At 39.4% G+C, this 21073-nt stretch overlaps 1 protein-coding gene across 50 annotated transcripts in view; it reads left to right on the top strand.

The window, feature by feature from the left end:
* Positions 1-21073, top strand: part of SORBS2 (sorbin and SH3 domain containing 2) — a 228439-nt gene that overhangs the window by 191542 nt on the left and 15824 nt on the right. For 39 of the 50 annotated variants that reach the window (XM_033215897.1, XM_033215896.1, XM_033215883.1 and 36 more), the window contains 7 exons: positions 1343-1431; positions 2861-2907; positions 6340-6454; positions 6540-6668; positions 9686-9886; positions 14834-15601; positions 17656-17841. In XM_033215897.1, coding sequence (XP_033071788.1) covers positions 1343-1431; positions 2861-2907; positions 6340-6454; positions 6540-6668; positions 9686-9886; positions 14834-15601; positions 17656-17841 — 1535 coding nt within the window. The remainder of the gene's footprint in view (positions 1-1342; positions 1432-2860; positions 2908-6339; positions 6455-6539; positions 6669-9685; positions 9887-14833; positions 15602-17655; positions 17842-21073) is intronic. The other 11 variants (XM_033215907.1, XM_033215911.1, XM_033215908.1 and 8 more) reach the window with 1 other exon arrangement.

Below are 21073 nucleotides of genomic sequence, written 5' to 3'. Positions count from 1 at the left end.
CTCCAGGTTTTTAATATCCTAATATAATCATCTCTCAATTTTATGTGCAGATAAGAGCACATTTTTGAAACATGACTTGAAAGGGCTTTGAAATGCATTTAAAAGTATTTTGTTTTTTAATAAAATATTTATTTTCCAATTGTGTTTCACCCAAGTGAAAAATAACTTATATTCCATGGGGTAGAAAAAGGAATTTAAAATTCGTGATCATTATCAGGCCCTCTGATCATAAAAGTATATTAACTTAGAATTTATATCATCAAAGTAGTCAAAACCCTAAAACAGTGTTTTCTTATTATGAATCAGCACTTTAAATTCCTTCATAGATGGATAAAATAAATTTTATTTTTAATGCTTTTTGTCAGTCTGGATAACTAGATTTATTAAAGGGATAAAAGAAAGAATTGACAAATATTGAGCCAGTTATACTGATAAAATTCTATGACATAGACTGCTGGAATAGTTTTAATGTCTACTTACATCTCCATATGGAAGTCACGTAAATGCAAAAGGTATAAGATACTATTAAGAACTACATGCAATCATAATTTTATAATGTGATTATTTGTGCTTTGCTTTAAGATAAACAAAAATAATTCAATATTTCATAAGCAATTTGGCAACTGACATGATGCTTTCTGTTTATCCCTTTTTTGCTTGCAGTAAGAAGAAACAATATCTCTTTGTTTCTTTGCTTTCTGATAAGGTATTTATCATCTGGGCACAAAAGAAGGCCGTAGATAAACAGTATGGCATCTTAAGATTCAATAAGTATTTAAAAACAGAGTAAGAGAGAAGAGGGGAGAGTAAGGTGGAAGGAGAATGTTCATCCACACTCTTGTCATCCTCATACTTTCTTTGGTTTTATCTCTTTTTTTTCATTACTACTGTCTTAAATTACTCCACAAAATGTTTCTTTTTCTACAATTTGTTGCTGTTTTCAAATTCTCCATCCTCTATAAGTCTTATAATAGTAATTATAAATCAGAGGCAAAAGCATAGAAACAGAAAGTTTTGAAAAATTTTTATATGAAAAATCCCTCTAATTATAAATTGTCTATAGTGGGCGTGGCAATATAATTAATCAGCAATGTAGCTATTATATTTATATAGACAATTATAATACTTCTGCAACCTCTGGTATTTTTCCTTTTGAAATGCTCTTGTTTTGTGTCTTATTTCACAATTTTGTAATGACCTATGAGTTTTACACCCACGTGTTCAATAATGGTGTCTCTCCAAATTTGGGGAAAAAATAGTTGCCACCAGGGAAAAACGGCAGAACGAGTTGGCTTGTAATTAAGTAGATACTCACTGTGACTGGCCCTGTTCTTTCCAATAGACCGTGAGTCCCCTAGAAGTTACTCATCCGCTTTGACTGACACAGGGAGAAGTGCACCAAGGGAAAGAAGAGGAACTCCAGAAAAAGAGGTAGTTAATTTAATAGCATGGGAGTCTTTTACAGCAACCCACTTGATAGGGCACTTGCCAGCCAAAAATTCTCCCAAACCAGTAAAGAACTCGACAGAAAACATGAAAATACTGAGAAACTAGAAACAATTTTCCTTGGAGCCCGAGCATAGCAACTCTGACCCTAGAAGCAATCCACACCCTGACCCTAGCTCCGGTCTTCCCTAGTGGTGGTCCAGTTTTGGCCATGAGGCCTCTCCGAGTCTTGATCTGATGCCCATGAACTTAACCGTTGTGACCTCAAAGTGTCCTGAGTTAGGGCACCTTGTGGAGGGAATGGGTTTCCCCTGTGCAATTTCATGGCCCGCTGGTCTAGGAGAAAGCCTGATGTCAACTGTGTTGTAAATCAATACAGAGCCTACATAAATAATTTTTGCTGGCTTACTTTTATTGGAGAGGATCCCTAAAAAAAGCTTTTAACCAGCCCAGTTCTCGGGACACTGCCCCGGGAGCTACCCACCAACTGAACTCTGTCCAGGGCCCTGAGCCGGGGCTAGAGCTCTTGCTCAAACTGCCTTGGAGCCGTGAGGGCTGGATGGAAATGAAAAGCTGGACTAGGACTGGCATCCACTCCAGAGGATCTTACAGGCGTCTGATGTAGTCCAGAGCCTGTGGGATCCCCAAAGAAGTTAGAAATGGTCCAGGATTCCTAAAGTTCACCAGAGTCATGGGGAAAAGGAATGGAGTGAAGGGATTGTTGGTCGGTGGGGAAGGAAGAACTGGCCTAGCTAGCTATAGGGTACGGGGTGCCTCAGGGAGATCTGTGGGCCCCAATGTTTGAGAATGGGCACATGGTACATCACATCACCACTAAAAGACAAGTGGCTGGTGGACAGAGTGTTGAAGGGTTCCTGAACCCTCTAGGGAATGCAAGATGATCACACCTATACTTTTGCCCGGTAACTAGCCTCCCAGTGATAATTGAGCTAATATTTTTGCTAATATGTTAATAAGTGTCTAATAAAGAGAATGATGACTTCTTTGATGACATCTGGTCCTTTTATTATGATTCAGAAAAAGCTGTGTCAATCTCCATAGAACATAGAGCCATTGACCCTCCACATTTATCCTGGGAAAAGCCTTTGTAACAGCCAAAATGATGGCTAGGATGCAATCCTCAGCAGGCATTTTATTCTCTCATTATAACATTAATCTCCCTTACTTCCTAAGATAAAATATAATGGTGAATAAGCCTTCTATTATATTCCTGTTATAGCTTACATATATAAATATAGAATGAATGGACTTGTTTGTAAATTAAATGCAGGATTGACATTACGTATGTTTGATCATTCCCTGAGGTTTCCTTTTTCTTTAAGGCACATGAAACTACTTTCTTGTAGAAAATTCAAATTTTAAATTAGTGTTAATTGTTTATCTTCCTTTTCAGAAATTGCCTGCAAAAGCTGTTTATGATTTTAAGGCTCAGACATCTAAGTAAGTAAGATAAATATTCATCATATGATTTAAGGTGGTTTTAAATGTTAGTAATGCTTTAAGAAATAAGCATTGCAATGGGATGTGTTACAAATGAGGTCTAATTCCCAATGCAGCAATCTACTCTAATTAAATGATTTCTTCAGAATTACTTGGGATAGGGTCGTTTTAGTTTTATTTTAAGTTTAGTTGAGAAATACTGAGTTTTAAATTACATTAAACATGTTAGGTAGAACACAATGAGTTCTAAAGGACAGGAAAAACAAAAAGAAATTACGAATATTTGTTTTTAGAATTTTTGTATCAATAATGAATTAATAAAGTATTGGAGGCCAGGCACAGTGCCTCACGCCTGTAATCCCAGCACTTTGGGAGGCCAAGGCGGGCAGATGACTTGAGCCCAGGAGTTCAAAACCAGCCTGGGCAACATGGCAAAACCATGTCTCTACAAAAAATACAAAAATTAGCTAGGCATTGGGGCATGCACCTGTATAGTCCCAGCTACTCAGGAGGCTGAGGCGAAAGGATTGCTTCAGGCCTGGAGGCAGACGTTGCCGTAAGCTGAGGTTGCGCCACTGCACTCTAGCCTAGGCAACAGAGCAGGACCCTGTCTCAAAAAATGAATTTATAAGTAAACAAATAAAGTATTGGGGAGTAATTAACACTAGCTGGAGGAATTTGATAACATATATTTATCAAAACATTCCAAGCATAGTTTGTGGGGTTGATGACTAGAACTTAGTACGAAGATTCCGGTATTGAGGTCTCCATCCTCAGCCTGCAAAGCTAAGAGATTCTGAGCAAAGTTTTCTCCTTTGGTCTTTTAGTGTTGGTGTTTTCACCATCCTGCATTGCAATATTTCTTTTGCCTTTATACTTTGCTCATCAGATAGGCATGTGGTTGTGGAAGCACATGAGTAGACTTAAATAAGAGGGAGCTGCCCAGATTTTTTGTGGTCTATGTGCACAGACCTTTAAGAAACTTTGGTCTCTGGTAGAATTCAAGACAGATATTGAATTCATTGTAAATTGTCATTAAATTATTATATGTTGCTTACACTGAATATATATAATAACCAAAATAATTTATTCATAAAAATGCATATAATATAAATTAATAGTTCCAGAAACTGTCTCTGGCAGTATATAAAAATTAATCACACAGAATTTGGTAACGCTGCTGAGATAGGAAATGAACTAGATAAGAAAAATTCTATTTAGAAATTAAGATGTCACACATGGCTTAAATCTGGCCTGAAGAAAAGCTTACATCCTTTCTTCAGATTAGAGAAATAAGATGACTTGTTTCTACTGCACTCTGGTCCTAACTACTGTTCTCTGGCTACGATGTGACAATTTGTACAACGCATGTCAGTTTTATGAAATAATGTTATGGAACACACATGTTTTAATTCTTCTTTGTAAAAATCAATCCATAGCTTTCTTAAATATAGAAAACCCTGAGGAATGGCAGGGGACGTGAAGGGGGAAGGGTGTCCACCCAAGGCTCACAAGGTCTTCTGAGAAGTCTTAATTTTAAAAAGCAGCCGGCGTAGTGGCTCATGCCTGTAATCCCAGCACGTTGGGAGGCCGAGGCAGACGGATCACTTGAGGTCAGGAGTTTGAGACCAGCATGGCCAACATGGAAAAATCCCGTCTCTACTGAAAATACAAAAATTAGCCAGGCATGGTGGCAGGCGCCTGTAATCCCAGCTACTTGGGAGGCTGAAGCGGGAGAATCACTTGAACCCAGGAGGCAGAGCTTGCAGTGAGCCGAGATCAAACCACTGCACTCCAGCCTGGGTGACAGAGCAAGACTCTGTCTCAAAAATAAATAAATACAAATAAAAGTGAGGGGGGGAAAAGCAAATTGGACTTTAAAATTCTAGGTCTGAGATGAGAGGGACACAGTTTTGAAAACTTAAGAGTGAGACTTTCCTGTGTCTTAAGGACTTCAAAATTTTAAATACAACCCCATACAAATACAAAAGAGTCCTTTTCATAGCTTTAAAAACTCGGTTGCCTCTAATTCATAGGTACATATACATTTTAAAAAGCTAGTCTAATTTCTGGAAACAAAACATACCTGATACAAATAAAACTGTTGTGTTGTGAACATTAAATATCTTGCTTTGATTTCTGTTTTTTGTATTAGGCATTTGCACAAAAGAAGGAAGCACTGTATTTGAATGTAGAGCTCTGTGAATCTTTTTTGTTTTTAGGGTTACTGAAAATTTAACACATTTTCAATTGTGAAGATTTTAGCACTTCTAAATGTGTGATCATTCTTTTAATATGCCACCATTTTTTCCATTAATTATTTTAATCAATGAGAAGTGTTCTCCATCAGGTATAAATCTCTCTCCATCATATGGTATATACTGACAAATGATCCAACTGAAAATCTGAACCAAAAATTTTTTTAAAAGATTAAAGAAATGAAAATTCTGAACAAAACAATGCAGAAGATTCCGGAGTGGGAAGGCAGATGTGTGTCAAAGCGAGGCTCTCGGGAGAAGATACAAATTAATCGCCCTCCATCCAAGAATAATTGTGGAGGCAAAATAATGAACCAACCTAATCACCTGTGTGATTAAGCCAGGAAAAGTTGATATAGGGAAGGTGATAAGTTTAGGTGTGAATTATTCAAAATGAATAATGTCATTATAACTTAAAATTATAAATGCCCAAATCCAATATACCTACAATTTTCTTAGAAACAGCCAAAACGGAAAAATATAGTTAGTGTCTTAAAAATATTTTTATGTTTTATAAATAAAAGATAGAAAGAAGACAAGCATTGGCATGTCTTTGCCCTTAAAACACATTCTTTGTGCCCCATTGAAAATTTAAAACGTAAGATCTTTTCTGTTACACAAAATAAATTCCTTATCAGGATATTCTATTAAAATATCTGTCAACCAACTTCAAAGATCCACAAATAAAGTTTGTTCTGGTGTTGGCACTTCTATTCTGAGGCTACATGAGATTTGTTTTCCTTCATGTAAGCTTCAGTATATCAAAAGGGGCTGGGGGGCTAGTAACTAACTAGGCAACCAGCTTCAGGACAAAAGAAAATTCAGTGCAGAACTATTCCATCATTTTCCCGAGCTTCAAAATGCCTCTTTTCTGAACTGATGATAAAGTAGCAAGAGCCTGTCCCCTCCTTTAAACTTCATATTAATCTGTCTGTGATTTATATCCAATGGAATGTTACTCTTTTTGAAATCATTTCTAAAGTTATAACGTTTTAAGTGCATTCTAAGAATTTGCAAGGATCATTCTTATCTAATCGGACTCAATTCAGTAACAAATTGGATTTTTTAATATTGTAAGTGTATTTGCCAAACAAATGCAGATCTAGCAAGGGTGCTGATCTTCAGAATTATTGCTGTACATCACAAGAAGACCGTGTCAACATGTTTCTTCCAGGGAGTTGTCATTTAAGAAAGGAGATACCGTCTACATCCTCAGGAAAATCGATCAAAATTGGTATGAGGGAGAACACCACGGGAGAGTGGGCATCTTTCCGATCTCATACGTAGAGGTAAGCGCTCTGCCTTTCTCTCTTGGATAGTGGTGGTTTGGAAGGTCACCACGGATTTGGGACTAGATGACTGTGTCCTTCACAGAAACTCATACCTCCTGAGAAAGCACAGCCTGCGAGACCACCTCCGCCAGCCCAGCCCGGAGAAATCGGAGAAGCTATAGCCAAATACAACTTCAACGCAGACACAAACGTGGAGCTGTCACTGAGAAAGGTAGCCCAGCTGCTTGTTGTTGTTGTTGTTGTTGTTGTTGTTTCGTCAGTGTGTTTGAAAAGGCTGTATATTTTCCAAACAAAAATAGGTTATCTTTTTCTTTAGACATTTTAATGTCAGCCCTATTTTCTACAAAGGACTCCCTAAGGCAGCCCAGAGTCACGGTTCCCTGCTGGTCCCTGCGTCCTTTCCGAGGAGTTCCCTGTGGGATACGAGGCTTCTCCCTCTGTGGCTCAGTCCGGGAAACTGGGCATGGGGCTGAAAAATTGAGGACTTATACATTCGGGAGCACAAAAGGAAAAAGCAGTTTGATACACTTCAAAATATTGTTGTTTTGCTGCCTTATTTTTCAATCTTTTAAAAACAAGATAATCCAATCCTTCTCTTCCTCTATCTTGGAATCTAGGAACGGTCCTAGGTGAAGAAAATCCTTCCTCTTGGGGGAGCTGCTTTAAGAACCGTCTGTGCAGTGCTCTTCCCTGGATCCTCCTTCTTTGGGTCTCATAATTGACCCAAATTTCTCTAGCAGCCCATCCAATCCTAGTATCTCTTCTTAATAATATCAAAAGACTCGAGGCCGGGCGTTGGTGGCTCACTCCTGTAATCCCAGCACTTTGGGAGGCCAAGACAAGTGGATCACAAGGTCAGGAGTTCAAGACCAGCCTGGCCAACATGGTGAAACCCCATCCCTACTAAAACTACAAAAATTAGCTGGGTGTGGTGGTGCACACCTGTAGTCTCAGCTACTTGGGAGGCTGAGGCAGAGAATTGCTTGAACCCGGGAGGCGGAGGTTGCAGTGAGCCGAGATAGTGCCACTGTACTCCAGCCTGGGCAACAGAGCAAGATTCCATCTGAAAAACAAACAAACAAACAAACTCTTCTTCTTGCTACTTTACATAACTGAGAATGATAAATGAACTATTTTTATTGCTTTCTAAACATGACATATATTTGTTTGAGGTAACTGCCTCTGCACACAACACAGGCAAGATAGTAATATTTAGAGTGGCTCTAGGACTTCCCACGCCTACTAGTGAAATTCTTAGCCAGGTGTGATGAAGGGCAATACCACAGTCCTGGTTTGTTCTGGTCCTGGCAGAACCTTGTCTCGTTCTCTCCTATCAGTTCTAATTCTGCATCATCAGCCGATTCCTCCTTTCCTACCCTCTGGGCTGCCCCACCCAGCCTGAGAACCACAGAGCATTACGTGAACTCTGTCTCCTGTTCCACGCTCTACAGAAAGGCTTCACCAATGCCTCTTACAGCTCACGCAGGAGCCTAGCAACTGCCTGTTCTTGGAGTACTAGAAAATCAGTGCAATTCTCAGATTTGGGGAGACTGACTTTTCTTTTTTCTTTCTTTTTTTTTTTTTAGATGGAATCTCACTCTGTAACCCAGGCTGGAGTGCAATGTGTGTTCTCAGCTCACTGCAACTTCCGCCTCTCAGGTTCAAGCGATTCTCCCACCTCAGCCTCCCAAGTAGCTGGGACTACAGGCACCCGCCACCACACCCAGCTAATTTTTGTATTTTTAGTAGAGACGGGGTTTCACCATGTTGGCCAGGCTGGTCTCGAACTCCTGACCTCATGATCCACCCGCCTTGGCCTCCCAAAGTGCTGGGATTACAGGCGTGAGCCACTGCACCAGGCCTGAGACTGACTTTTCTTGAGTATGTGCTGCTCAGTGGTGGTGAAGCACACAAAATCAACCATCCAGTGTTTTGACACAAAGAGAACTTTCAAATGCTACTCAAGGTCGGAGTTCTTCTTGGGTAGCACCTGAAGAAGGGTGCCCTACTGGGCTGAGATCAACGACTGTTTCAGCTCCATCATACCGTCAGGTGCCGCTGCCAAGCCTCTGTATCACCTGCTGAATGCAGCTGCAGTTTTTGCCCGGTAGCATCAACTTGCCTGCCTATTTCTAGGCTGCATGTAGTTTTGAGTTAAAGTTTAAACTGAGTTTTGTGGCACTGACTGGGCCACTGCAGGTGGAAGGAATCGTGATTGTAGAAACTTCTATTGTTGTGAAAGCCAAGGGTTCTATTCAAATATTTAACGACAAGTATGGAATGGTCACCAGCTGCTTGGACGAATGCTGGGTTTACATTGTCAGGGTGAAGGCCAGAGGAATGCCAGTCTTGTCACAGCTATTGATATCCTAGGGTGCTGTCTTTCCCCATCCCTTTAGTTCACCCTGTCACTACTTAGCGCATGTAGATTAAAGAAGAAAATGGGCTGGGCGTGGTAGCTCACACCTGCAATCCCAGACCTTTGGGAGGCCAAGGTGGTCGGATCATTTGACGTCAGGAGTTCGAGACCATCCTGACCAACATGGTGAAACCCCTATCTCTACTAAAATACAAAAAAAAAGCCGGACATGGTGGCAGGTGCCTATAATCCCAGCTACTCAGTAGGCTGAGGCAAGAGAATTGCTTGGACCCAGGAGGTGGAGGTTGCAGTGAGCCATGATCACGCCACTGCTCTCCAGCCTGGGTGACAGAGTGAGATTCCCTCTCAAAAAAAAAAATATATATATATATAATATAAATAAAAAAAGAAAACGATGTGCCATCCGATATTCTCCCTTCTCGAGGTGTTTTCTGTAACCACTTGAGACACACACTCCAGCGAGCTGTGGTGCACTTTCTGGAGCTCTTCCTACAGGAGGCCAAGGCACCGAATCTGCCAGAGATAAAATAACCCTATTATCATTGAGACATTGCCTTTTACACTATTCTGCTTTTTGAAATAACTTAGACAAATAATTTCACACAATACCAGCGTGAACAAGTATAAACCCATTCACATTAACCAGGCATCCTTAGGGAAGATTCTAATGTCCTGAATGGACAATTTAATTACATATATGTTGAGAATGTGTATTTTTCTAGTAAGCACCAGTACCTTCCCAAATGGAAACCTATTGTTTCATAGAAAACATTGACAATTTTATTTTCATGATATTTTCATGTTATTCTATCTCTGTTTCTAATACATGTTTCTCGTATTCATCACAGGGAGATAGAGTTATTCTTCTTAAAAGAGTTGATCAAAACTGGTATGAAGGTAAAATCCCAGGAACCAACAGACAAGGCATCTTCCCTGTTTCCTATGTGGAGGTCGTCAAGAAGAACACAAAAGGTGCTGAGGATTACCCCGACCCTCCAATACCCCACAGCTATTCTAGTGATAGGATTCACAGCTTGAGCTCAAATAAGGTAAGAACATACTCTATCATGTTCATGTAATATTGGGAGCTCCGAGTAAGATAATCGGTATGTGATTTTAGGATATTAGATTACAATATCGCATCTATTGCAGAGAAAGAGATTTATATACTATGTCTCTACATGTGTGAGTGCCGCGTCTGTAAATATCATTCAGTTTTTCTCAAATAGGTACTGGCATAAAGATTTAATGATTAATTTTGCTCATTTCATTTTCAAGTTAAAATATCAAAAGAGAAAGAGAAAACAATAATGTCATAAAGTCTTCTATGACATATATCCGTATTCCTGTGTACATAAATGTTTTCTGAAATAATTTTTTTCTAAAGTTTCATTTTTAGATATGTAAATTGTATGTATATAATATGATCTTTATGTATAAATACAATTTATGTATATACAATTGTATATACAATTATGATTTATAATTGATATGATTTATAATTATAATACAATATGTATATACAATTAATATACAATTGTATATACAATTATGATTTATAATTTGATATGATTTATAATTATAATACAATATGTATATACAATTATGATTTATAATTTGAAATATAAATATACACAACACAAAATACTATGTATATCTCAAAATGGCATATCACAAGAACACCTGGTTATTAGGTTGACAAATCTATACAAGCTTTTTATACGGAAAGTGAACTAGAGCAAAAATTTTTAATTAGAATCTATAAGTCAATTTGTTTATTAGTTTAAATGAAAATGTTATAGGTTACTGTAAGTCCTCAAGTTTCTTTTATCAGTTTTAGGACAGTTACATGCCAGGTCTACTGTTTCACTTGAGCGGGCTAAAGATGAATATCTTTCTCAATATGCAATTTAAAAGAGACTTTGCTTCTTTAATTGGTGAATGTAAAAAAGCTATTTCACTCACAATGTGAAATTTTTTCCTATTTTTCTGCTGAATTATATTCTTTTTACGGATGACGTTTAGGATTTTTTTTTCTCATTAACCTCTAAGAATAAAACTTTAAATTGCCAATTACTTCCAAAATGTTTTAAGTACTTCCCAACATTCAAAAAATGTATTAAGTTGCAAAATTTATTAATTATTTTAATTGAGATCAAGGCTGGGACATGAAAAACCAAACCGTCTAAGAGCTGGTAAAATAAAATCAGCTTCTCAGACGTTAGTAAAGTGTGAAGTCACTTCATGCTCCAGTGAAAAGACCATTTCAAGATAGCATCCCAGTGACCTAAACTACTCCTTGAAAATGAGCCTGAGAAGGATTTTATGTGAGGAAATGATCTAAGAATCTGCTATCTCAAGAGAGTCATTTTCCTTCAGAAGAGTTAAGTCTGGGCATTGTATTTATTGTGATCCTCTTTGAAAACTGAGTTTCAGTTGCAAATAATTACCCTCAACCCTGTACTCATGGATATATGGAACAGTTTGGTACTATCCAATTTTGTTTGCTTGATTATAAAGTTTTCCAGAATCTTCTTAAGAATATTCACTTCATTACCAGAGCTTAGCATTTACAGATCAGCATGCTTTCTTCAGTATTTTCTACTGATAACGAGAAAAGATGAGAATCTTCATGCATATATTTGTCTTATCCACCGTTCACTCATCTTGAAAGAGCTATCTCAGAAATTTCAAAGCAACTGTACCTTAAAATAAAATGTTGCAAGGAAGAAAATCATGTATCTGCATAAGCTCATTAAACATCAAACAAATTCTTCCATATGTCCTAATTAACAATGGCAATATAACATTTTTGATCCCAATGTTTTCATCTTTGATGTGAATACAATTTAACTGTAGTTGAATGTATTTTCAAGTTTTTAAAATAATACCAGATTTTAAACATGAGGCATGTACAAATTTCACTAATAACTAGTTTTTTATGGCTCACTGCTGGGAAAAAAAATATGTTGAGAAGCTTACGCCCATAATTTGAAAGAAATACTTAATGGTTTTATCCCAACTGGTAATCCATGCTGTGATGTCGTCACAGGCTTAATGAAGAAAACTTCCCAGCAGTGACAATCATTTTTAGAAAGATAAATAGAATGTATTTCTAAATGATGACATCCAAAATATACTAAATGCTACAGAACCTATTTTCTAACTGATATTTACAAACAGAGAACTCATTAATAATTTATGAACCACTCTGTTGACACATTTAAATCACATTTCTTGACGTACTGTCTTTGTCTTAGGGGAGACTAAAATGTAAGTTGATTTTCTTTCTGATATTTCTGCTTTTAGTGCATTAGAATCCAATTCTAATGCTTTTGGAAAACAAAATAATTGTGTGGTGTTTGTATTATAGGTATAGTTTTGTGATATAGTTATACCAGGATGCTTAATTTGGCTTTCGGTATAAGTGAGTCCGTCGTAAAGCTAAGCAGTTTAACCTGCTAACATGTATTTTGGTGACTGTGGTGGGTGGTGATGACACTAGAGTATTCGCAGCATCAGATAGCTGTGGTGATGGTGGCAGTAACGACAAGGGAATTTAAGATCCTTCTTTCTCATCCACATAATATTCGTGGCATCATAGAAAGTGAAAGTGGAAACTTGACGATCTGAAATTATTATATATTTCACAGACTTTACAAATCTAACTACTGAAAACTTTTGTGTTATATAACAAAGGGTATAAACTAGAACTCTAGCCAGTAAAGGAACTTCTGTAGACTGTTGAATAAGACTTGAGTTGTTTATATCTCATTGAAAACTCAACATCTACAGGACTTAAGAGGAGCGGCTGTCTATCCAGGCACAAACCACACGTGCAGTCTGTGAGTCAGCAGCTCAGAGCCTGGGTCCTGAATCCTGTTTTAAGATGCTCACATGAATTTTGTGACCTTTATGTCATCCCATGATAAGATGACTTTAAAAAAAAAAAGAAAAAACTAAATAAATCTAATTAATACCCCGTTCTTATTATAGGACACAGGAGTCGAAAGTTAAGTGGGAAATGCATCACCCACTTATGCACACTAAGGCCCCAGGAGCAAAAGGGCTGGCTCCCTGTGTAAAGTGTTATCCTAAACTATCAGCTGGAAAATGTATCTCCAGAATCTTTTGGGAGACTTTTGTCTTTCCAAATCAAAGGCATCTACCTGGAGAGACTTAAAGTGAAAGCCTTCTCGCACATAGCAGGTACAGCAGGTACAGCAGGTGCAGCAGGTACAGCAGGCACAGCAGGCACAGCAGGTACAGCAGGCACAGCAGGTACAGCAGGTACAGCAGGTGGCGTTTTCTGTAGTCCAACAAGGGCAGATAAATGTATTCCGATGTTAGTCAATGGCACTTCTAGAACTACATTTTTTAATTTCTAATTTTTATGAGTACATATGGGATGTATATATTTATTAGAACTACTTTTAATCACTTTGCATAAAATTTCAAATTCATTGTATCATTTACCATATCCAAAATACATCAGTAATACTACATATATAGAAGTATATTTTTACTTCAGGAGACTAAGCTTCATAAATCGTACCTCCTCCGATTTACATAAATGCCAAGCTTTGAAAGAGAACGGGAGCTTAACCAGAAGTTCTCTCTCCCATCAGCATCAGATGGGCTCTTCCTATGTAAACATTTACTTTGGATTCTTTCAAACTTTGAAGCTGTAGTCATGTAAGCTCAGTGTCATTCTGATCATGGGTTCCTGTCTTTGAAACATGCTTTTCAGAACTTATTCACTTAGAAATCTGTTAACATATCACCTTGCAAACATAAGGGAGAAAATTGTCAAAGTTTAAAAGATTGGGCTATACTGTAGGAAAAGAGAACACTACACACATTCAGGAAATAAAAAGACTGAACTGTTCGTTTTCATTCTGCATTAACATTTCTTCGGAGTCATTTATACTACTAAATCAGTATCTGGAAACCTGTAATATCTTTTCAACATAGTTTAAAGTAAATAAACTATTAAATCTCTTAAGAGCCAGGCGCCGTGGCTCACGCCTTTAACCCCAGCACTTCGGGAGGCCGAGGAGGGTGGATCATGAGCTCAGGAGTTCGAGACCAGCCTGGTCAACATGGTGAAACACCATCTCTACTAGAAATACAAACAATCGGCCGGGCGCGGTGGCTCAAGCCTGTAATCCCAGAACTTTGGGAGGCCGAGACGGGCGGATCACGAGGTCAGGAGATCGAGACCATCCTGGCGAACACGGTGAAACCCCGTCTCTACTAAAAAAATACAAAAAAAAAAAAAAAACTAGCTGGGCGAGGTGGCGGGCGCCTGTAGTCCCAGCTACTCGGGAGGCTGAGGCAGGAGAATGGCGTAAACCCAGGAGGCGGAGCTTGCAGTGAGCTGAGATTCGGCCACTGCACTCCAGTCCGGGCGACAGAGCGAGACTCCGCCTCAAAAAAAAAAAAAAAAGAAAGAAAGAAATACAAACAATCAGCTGGGCATGGTGACAGGCGCCTGTAGTCCCAGCTACTTGGGAGGATGAGGCAGGAAAATCGCTGAACCCAGGAGGTGGAGGTTGCAGTGAGCCAAAACCGTGCCACTGCATTCCAGCCTGGGTGCCACAGTGAGACTCCATCTCAAAAAAATAAAAAATAAAAAATTTAAAAAACAAGATAAAAATAAAAATAAATCTCTAAGGTTTTACTGTCCTGGTAATCTCTATATCATCTTTATCTTGTTTGACATTTAAGACCCCTTCCAAAAGTAGTAGAGTTTCATTTGTGAAGTAACTTTTCTAATTAACATAAACGATTTTATGTATTTAAATTTCAGCAAAATATCTTCAAATCTAGATATCTTCTAAATGTCTTCAAATCTGTCTATGTTAAACATAAAATTATTTTCGTATTCACCAGCACATCTTTTCTGCATTTCTCCATCTCTATGTTTTGATGCATTATTATTATTTTCTTCATTTATTTTTTTCTTAACTTCATAATCCGTGCTCATTTCCAAGCTGGCTTCCAGTGAACCAGCCCCTCCTCCCACCCACAAAGCCTCACCTGGCTCAGATAAAGGAGCTCTCCAGAGAACTGGCCAGGGCTGGCTGTCCCTGACAGCCTCATGTCCACCAGCAAACCCTTTGGCCCCAACACCACCTCCTTTCCTGGACAACTTCTTGGGTGAATTGGAGAAGCTTGGTGCTTTAACCTTGTCTGCTGACCAAGCCAAACCAACCCTCCTAGAGGACGCCATTCTGGAAATTAAGGAGGAACCTGCTGTCCTCCTCCCATTGCCCCCAGCGACGGCACCTGCCGAATCACCTTCCACTCACGCGGACGCGGCCTCGGCTGCAGCCCAGCCTTACCGTGCAGAGCCTCTTCGGGATCCCAGAACGACAACTCAAAGCAAGTTTGCAGAGTTGAGAAAAATGAGAAGGGGCTTCTCAGACCCTAAAAAGGCGCCAGAAGTCCTAGGGGATAAGTTTGTGGCCTCTGCGTGCACCAGCGTGGGTTCCTTGCCTGTACCCCTTCCCGTCATTGGAGAGGAAGATGAGGGCATCTATGAGGGGACTGTGTCAGGCATCCAGAGAGGGCTGCCAGAACCTCAGGAAGGAGACGCCTGGTGGTGTGGCCACGATGGGTCAGAGGGGACCCCATGCCTGCACATTGAAGAGGAGGAGGAGGAGGAGGAGAAACCCCACTGCTTAAAATACCCTCTAGCCGCCCCCACAGATCCTAGGATCCCCAAGGAGGACAGCAGTGCAGCAAAACCCAGTAATGAGGTATTTTAATTTTCCCTAATTCCTGAAGAACTAACCGGCCTTACTATGATTAGCTATTACAGTTAATCATATTAATAAATATCTATTTTGACACTGCCTAACAGGTCTTTTTAACAAAAACACAAACACTATATAAGCTGGGGGTGGAGTGGGTGTTTGAAAACACACCACATTTAATTAAATGATGTAAATATGTGATATAATTCCATTATCCCATTATTTCTTTAGGACCATAAACTTGTATTTTAAAAGTCTTTGTAATCTTCCAATATTAATGATAGCTAATAGTGGAGCTCTTACTGAGTATCAGACACTGTTGTAAAAACTCTACATCTTTAATCATCAAACCCAGTGAGGTGTGTGATATTTTCATCCCCACTTTAGAGAAGAGGAAATTGATGCCCAGAAATTTGTCCTATTCCAGGATGAGAAACTATACGCCATACCTTTGACATAATGGCACTTTGCCAAAATAGTAATGATAATAATAAACAAAGACAACAGAAAAGAAAAACAGCATTTCTGTCCCCTTTCGATTTTCTAAAGAGGTCGTTCTCTTCGTGTTGACTTTACGTTGACTACTTAAAAATTGGGTACATGTTACAAAGAAACTTGAACAATGGTTTTAATCAACAAAAGCAGAAAATATCCAGAAACTTTAGCTTGCAAACCTCTCTCTTAAAACAAAAAACGAGCCTGTAATGCCAGCACTTTGAGAGGCCAAGGTGGGCAGATCACCTGAGGTCAGGAGTTTGAGATCAGCCTGGACAACACGGTGAAACCCTGTCACTACCAAATATACAAAAATTAGCCAGGCATGGTGGCGGGTGCCTATAATCCCAGCTACTCGGGAGGCTGAGGCAGGAGAATCACTTGAACCCAGGAGGAGGAGGTTGTAGTGAGCTGAGATCATGCCAGTGCACTCCAGCCTGGATGACAGAGTGAGACTCCATCTCAAAAAAAGAGAAACTTGAGGCTGGGTGTGGTGGCTCACACCTGTAATCCCAGCACTTTGGGAGGCCAAAGCTGGTGGATCATCTGAGGTCAGGAGTTCGAGACCAGCCTGACCAACATGGTGAAACCCCATCTCTACTGAAAACACAAAAATTAGCCAGGCACGGTGTTGGGTGTCTGTAATCCCAGCTCCTCGGGAGGCTGAGGCAGGAGAACTGCTTCAAACTGGGAGGCGGAGGTTGCAGTGAACTGAAATTGTGCCATTGCACTCTGTCCTGGGCAACAAGAGCAAAACTCCATTTCAAAAATAAAAAGAAAGAAACTTGATCCCTCAAATGTACCCTGTGAATTAAGAAGCAAGTAAAATGACTGGCAATTATGGAAATTATGAAATAATAGAGAGGATGGTTCCTATGATGCCGCTATCCCAGTCAAATTCTTTCATAGTTCCTCTATTTCAGAATAACCTGGCCATGCGTGCCTTTGTGTAAAACAAACACCTTATTTAATAACAGATAGATAATTCATTGCAATGAGTCAAACGTGTCTCCACATCAATTATTTCAGTAACGAATCTTCCTTTCAATTCAGTCAATTTGAAGGTGTGATTAGATGCATGGCTTTGTTGACTGGCGGTGTGCTCTTTGCTGCAGACAGTCCCCCAGGCCGGCTCAACCCAGCCCCAGCTCACACCCTGCAGGCGGGGCCACCACTTCCCCAGCTTTGTGACAAACTGACTATTGATAGTTGACGACCTACTTTACACACAAGTTACCGTTGTTGCAGGGTTTTAAATACTTTTTTCCTTCACTTTTAGAAGGAGCCATCATATAAACGTATGATAAAATGATAGAATGTAGGTGTTTCTATCTCCAGCTACCCACATCCGAAAAATTACACTGATCATACCCACTGGGGATTTTGGATCAAATTCAAAAGCGGAAGTTAGTGGTTTCAAAGCAAAAAAAACTGTCATAAATATAACTTCCCAAGGTTATTGGTAACTTTAAAATGATCGAAGTTGAGAGGATATTCTGTAAAGACCATGCAACCTCATTCTGAGAAGCATAATCGCCTCTTATCTTTCCTTGATATTGAAGCCACCGTCATTTTCTTCGGGAGAGCAAGCAGCCACATCCTTTCCCAGCCACCTGCTTTCCTCCCCTCCATTTCACGCTCTCTTCGCCTCTGTGTCTGACCTGGACTCTACACTTTCTCAACCCTGCTCACCTCCTCTCCTCCCTAAATATTCTTATCAACAGAAGATCAACCCACCAAAATTAAAGGTAACTGCATCTTGAGTGTGGTTTATTGCATGTCTTCAATGAGCTTAGTTAGTAAGATGTATGCACTCTGATGTGCGCCCTCTCACAAGACCTACGAAGTTATATAAATCCTGATTGCTAACTTTTAACATCATTGGCATGGCCTCTATCCAAACATTTAAAAGATATATTTGCATAGCAGCTATAGCCAGATTGAGGAGAAAAACAAACTAGTATTTATATCCCCATAAAAAGTAATGATTAGATTTGTTTTAGTTAAACATCAGAATCAGAACCATCACATTAAAAGGCATCTCAGCTCAGTGCATGTCATTCTCCATCACCTCTCAGTGGACTCATTGTCTCCCTTCATTTCCCACCCATCGGCAGGTTCAGCAGAGCCTGGAGACAGGGTGATCTTTGTCATTGACTGTCTTGAACCTTGTTCCTCCACAAAAGTGACGTAAATTCATGAGGATGTGGGAAGGATCGGCCTTTTGTAGCACTTCACAAAGCATCCATCTCTGAGACTTGCAGGCTGACAGTTCCGCTGGTATTTTACCTAAAGATACCATTTTAAAAAATGATTTTAACAAAATTAATGACTGGCCTTGGAAAGAGATTTAATGACAACCACAGCATGAAATTAGCCCATCACTGAAATGTTTTCCTCCTATGTTCACAATGATCCTAAAACATTTTCCTTTGGAAAAAAGGTGACAGACTTCAAATAATAACTCACCCTCACATTCAATCTTTTGAATTGAAAGTAAAAATGTAGGACTCTGATACAGCTAAGGTTCTGTATGAGGAAGTGCCATTTATGCAATCTCAGAATTACTGTCACCAAACCCGTTCACTGACACAGTCTGTCTATGTGCTCCTGTTAGGTGTGACAGGAACTTTCTAAAAAATGAAACACTTTCATTGCTTTTTGCTCTTTGAGGTTTTTTCTATAGCTGGCAGAAAATAACTAGGAAATGTTTTAAATAATGTCACTTTATATGATGCCTAAGGCTAAGAATTTCTCTTTTTTTCTCTTCTTTCCGTGGGTTTATTTTTAAGGCCAAGGTATTTATTTCTCGTCTTTTTTTTTTAACTTGTTCTTCAGTTTTTAAGCTTAATCAATAAGAGGGAAAATAGCCTCAGAATCTAGGTTATCTAATTTAGAAAGATGGAGGACACATCATTGTAGCATCAGGACAAAGCTAGAATTTAGAAAGGTTTACTCTTCTGCAAGAACCAAAGTCCTAAAGAATATTTTAGGTTTCAGTTGTTTGCAGAATGACGTGAGAGAATGGAGGTATTCACAACAACTATGTTTTAAAAGAATATTTTAATAACCACATGAAATACTTCTAACTCCAGCAAATCCAAGTGGTTTTTCTCTATTTTATCTCCTATTTAGGAGCAAATCTTGATTTTTGAATCTCCCACTGAGTTTTTTTAAACCTGATAAATCTATTTTGTAGTCATTGAAAGAACATATTCACTGAAGTTATTGGTGCTTGTACATTTAAGTACAAATTGAATCAACTTGAAATTTTAGGCCGTTATAGTTTAATTCCACATCTGACCCAGTTACTGTGCCAATCTGAGTCTGAAGCCTTTTTATTTCTTCCATTTCAAGAATGCTGATGCTCATTGTAAAGAAAAGCAATAACCTAGTACTGAAAGCAAAGAGAAAATAAACTTTTAGTAATGTTTTAATAGACATAGTGTAGCATGCATGAAATCATTGTAATAACATTTTTATCAACCCCTGTCAACCATTAAGTCAGTGCAATTTCATTCTTTTAAAGTGTTTTCTAAGACAATGAAAATCTCCATAAAATTAAACGCAATCCAAAATCTTCCATAAACGTAAAAGTTACTACCACTTTATAGATTACAGATGACTGAAAGATACATAAATTATGTTTAGTGTGTAAATCTGAATCCAATATTTCCCCCAGTCTTTTGAGCATCTGCTTTTAAAATAATGATTTTTTATAACAAAAAATAGTATAAATCGGCCAGGCACAGTGGCTCACGCCTATAATCCCAGCACTTTGAGAGGCTGAGGTAGGTGGATCACAAAGTCAGGAGTTCAAGACCAGTCTTGCCAAGATGGTGAAACCCCGTCTCTACTAAAAATACAAAAATGAGCCAGGTATGGTGACAGGTGCCTGTAATCCCAGCTACTTGGAAGGCTGAGGCAGAGAATTGCTTGAACCCAGGAGGCGGAGCTTGCAGTGAGCCAAGACGGTGCCACTACCCTCCAGCCTGGTGACAGAGTGAGACTCTGTCTCAAAAAAAATAAATAAATAAAGTATAAATCTCAGCCTCTCTGTAAGCCGAGCCTCCATTTCCATCCAAGAGACTATTTTGCAAGAGACTTGCCGCATGTGGCCTCCAGCTGCAGCGGAAGCTCTTCCTTGGGTTTCTTCCGAGTAACTCAGCGATTGTGGTCCCACAAGGAAGTCTCATCACCCTAAAGCGATCCCATCAGAAGGGGATCCCTGGGGCACAGTTTTCAACGTGAAATCAGCCCCGATAGTTGCTAATATGTTCCCGTGCTCTTTCCAGCTGTTATTACCCACATCATTCTAACAGCTAAATGGGTTTTTTTTTCTCTAAGAGCTCTGATATGTAGTGAACCCCTGATTAGTCAAGACTGGGGTAGGCACAGTCCCAGAAAACTCAAAATAATTGTAGCTTAAACTAGGTAGAAATATATTGTTCTTACACATAAATGAAGGGACTGGTATGGTGGCCCCACAGTCATCAGAGAACCCAGGAGGTTCCATTGGATGTTGGCTCATCGCCATCCACAGAGGGAAGCTTCCCCTACGGGTCCCAGGTGGCAGCTCGAGCAGTTCCCTTCTCACATGAACCAACAGGAAGGAGAAAAGATGGGAGATTACACCCTTCTGCCTTGAAGGCCATGTCCCAGAAATTGCGTATATCCCCTCGGTCCTAGCTTATGACATGAGCACATCCAGCTACAACTCAGGAAATGTGGTCTTTATCCAAAATGGCCCCGTGACTGAGGACCAAGAAGAGAATGGGTTTGGAGAGCATCAAGCATTGTCTGCCATGACGCTTAAGCAACAGTGCCAAACACACTTCCTCCCCGGAGGCTGGGGATCTGAGGTCAATCATGACTGAGAATTAGGAAAACTTTTCTAAATGAGAGTTGAGAAAACCACATGCTTTTATTTAACATGTTTTATTCCTCCTAAAGTTCTCTTAAGCCAGATCAAATACCAGG

Source organism: Trachypithecus francoisi, unplaced genomic scaffold, assembly GCF_009764315.1.
Source record: "Trachypithecus francoisi isolate TF-2019V2 unplaced genomic scaffold, Tfra_2.0 Lachesis_group1, whole genome shotgun sequence".
Lineage (NCBI taxonomy): Eukaryota > Metazoa > Chordata > Mammalia > Primates > Cercopithecidae > Trachypithecus > Trachypithecus francoisi.
This window is presented reverse-complemented; position numbering and strand designations above follow the sequence as displayed.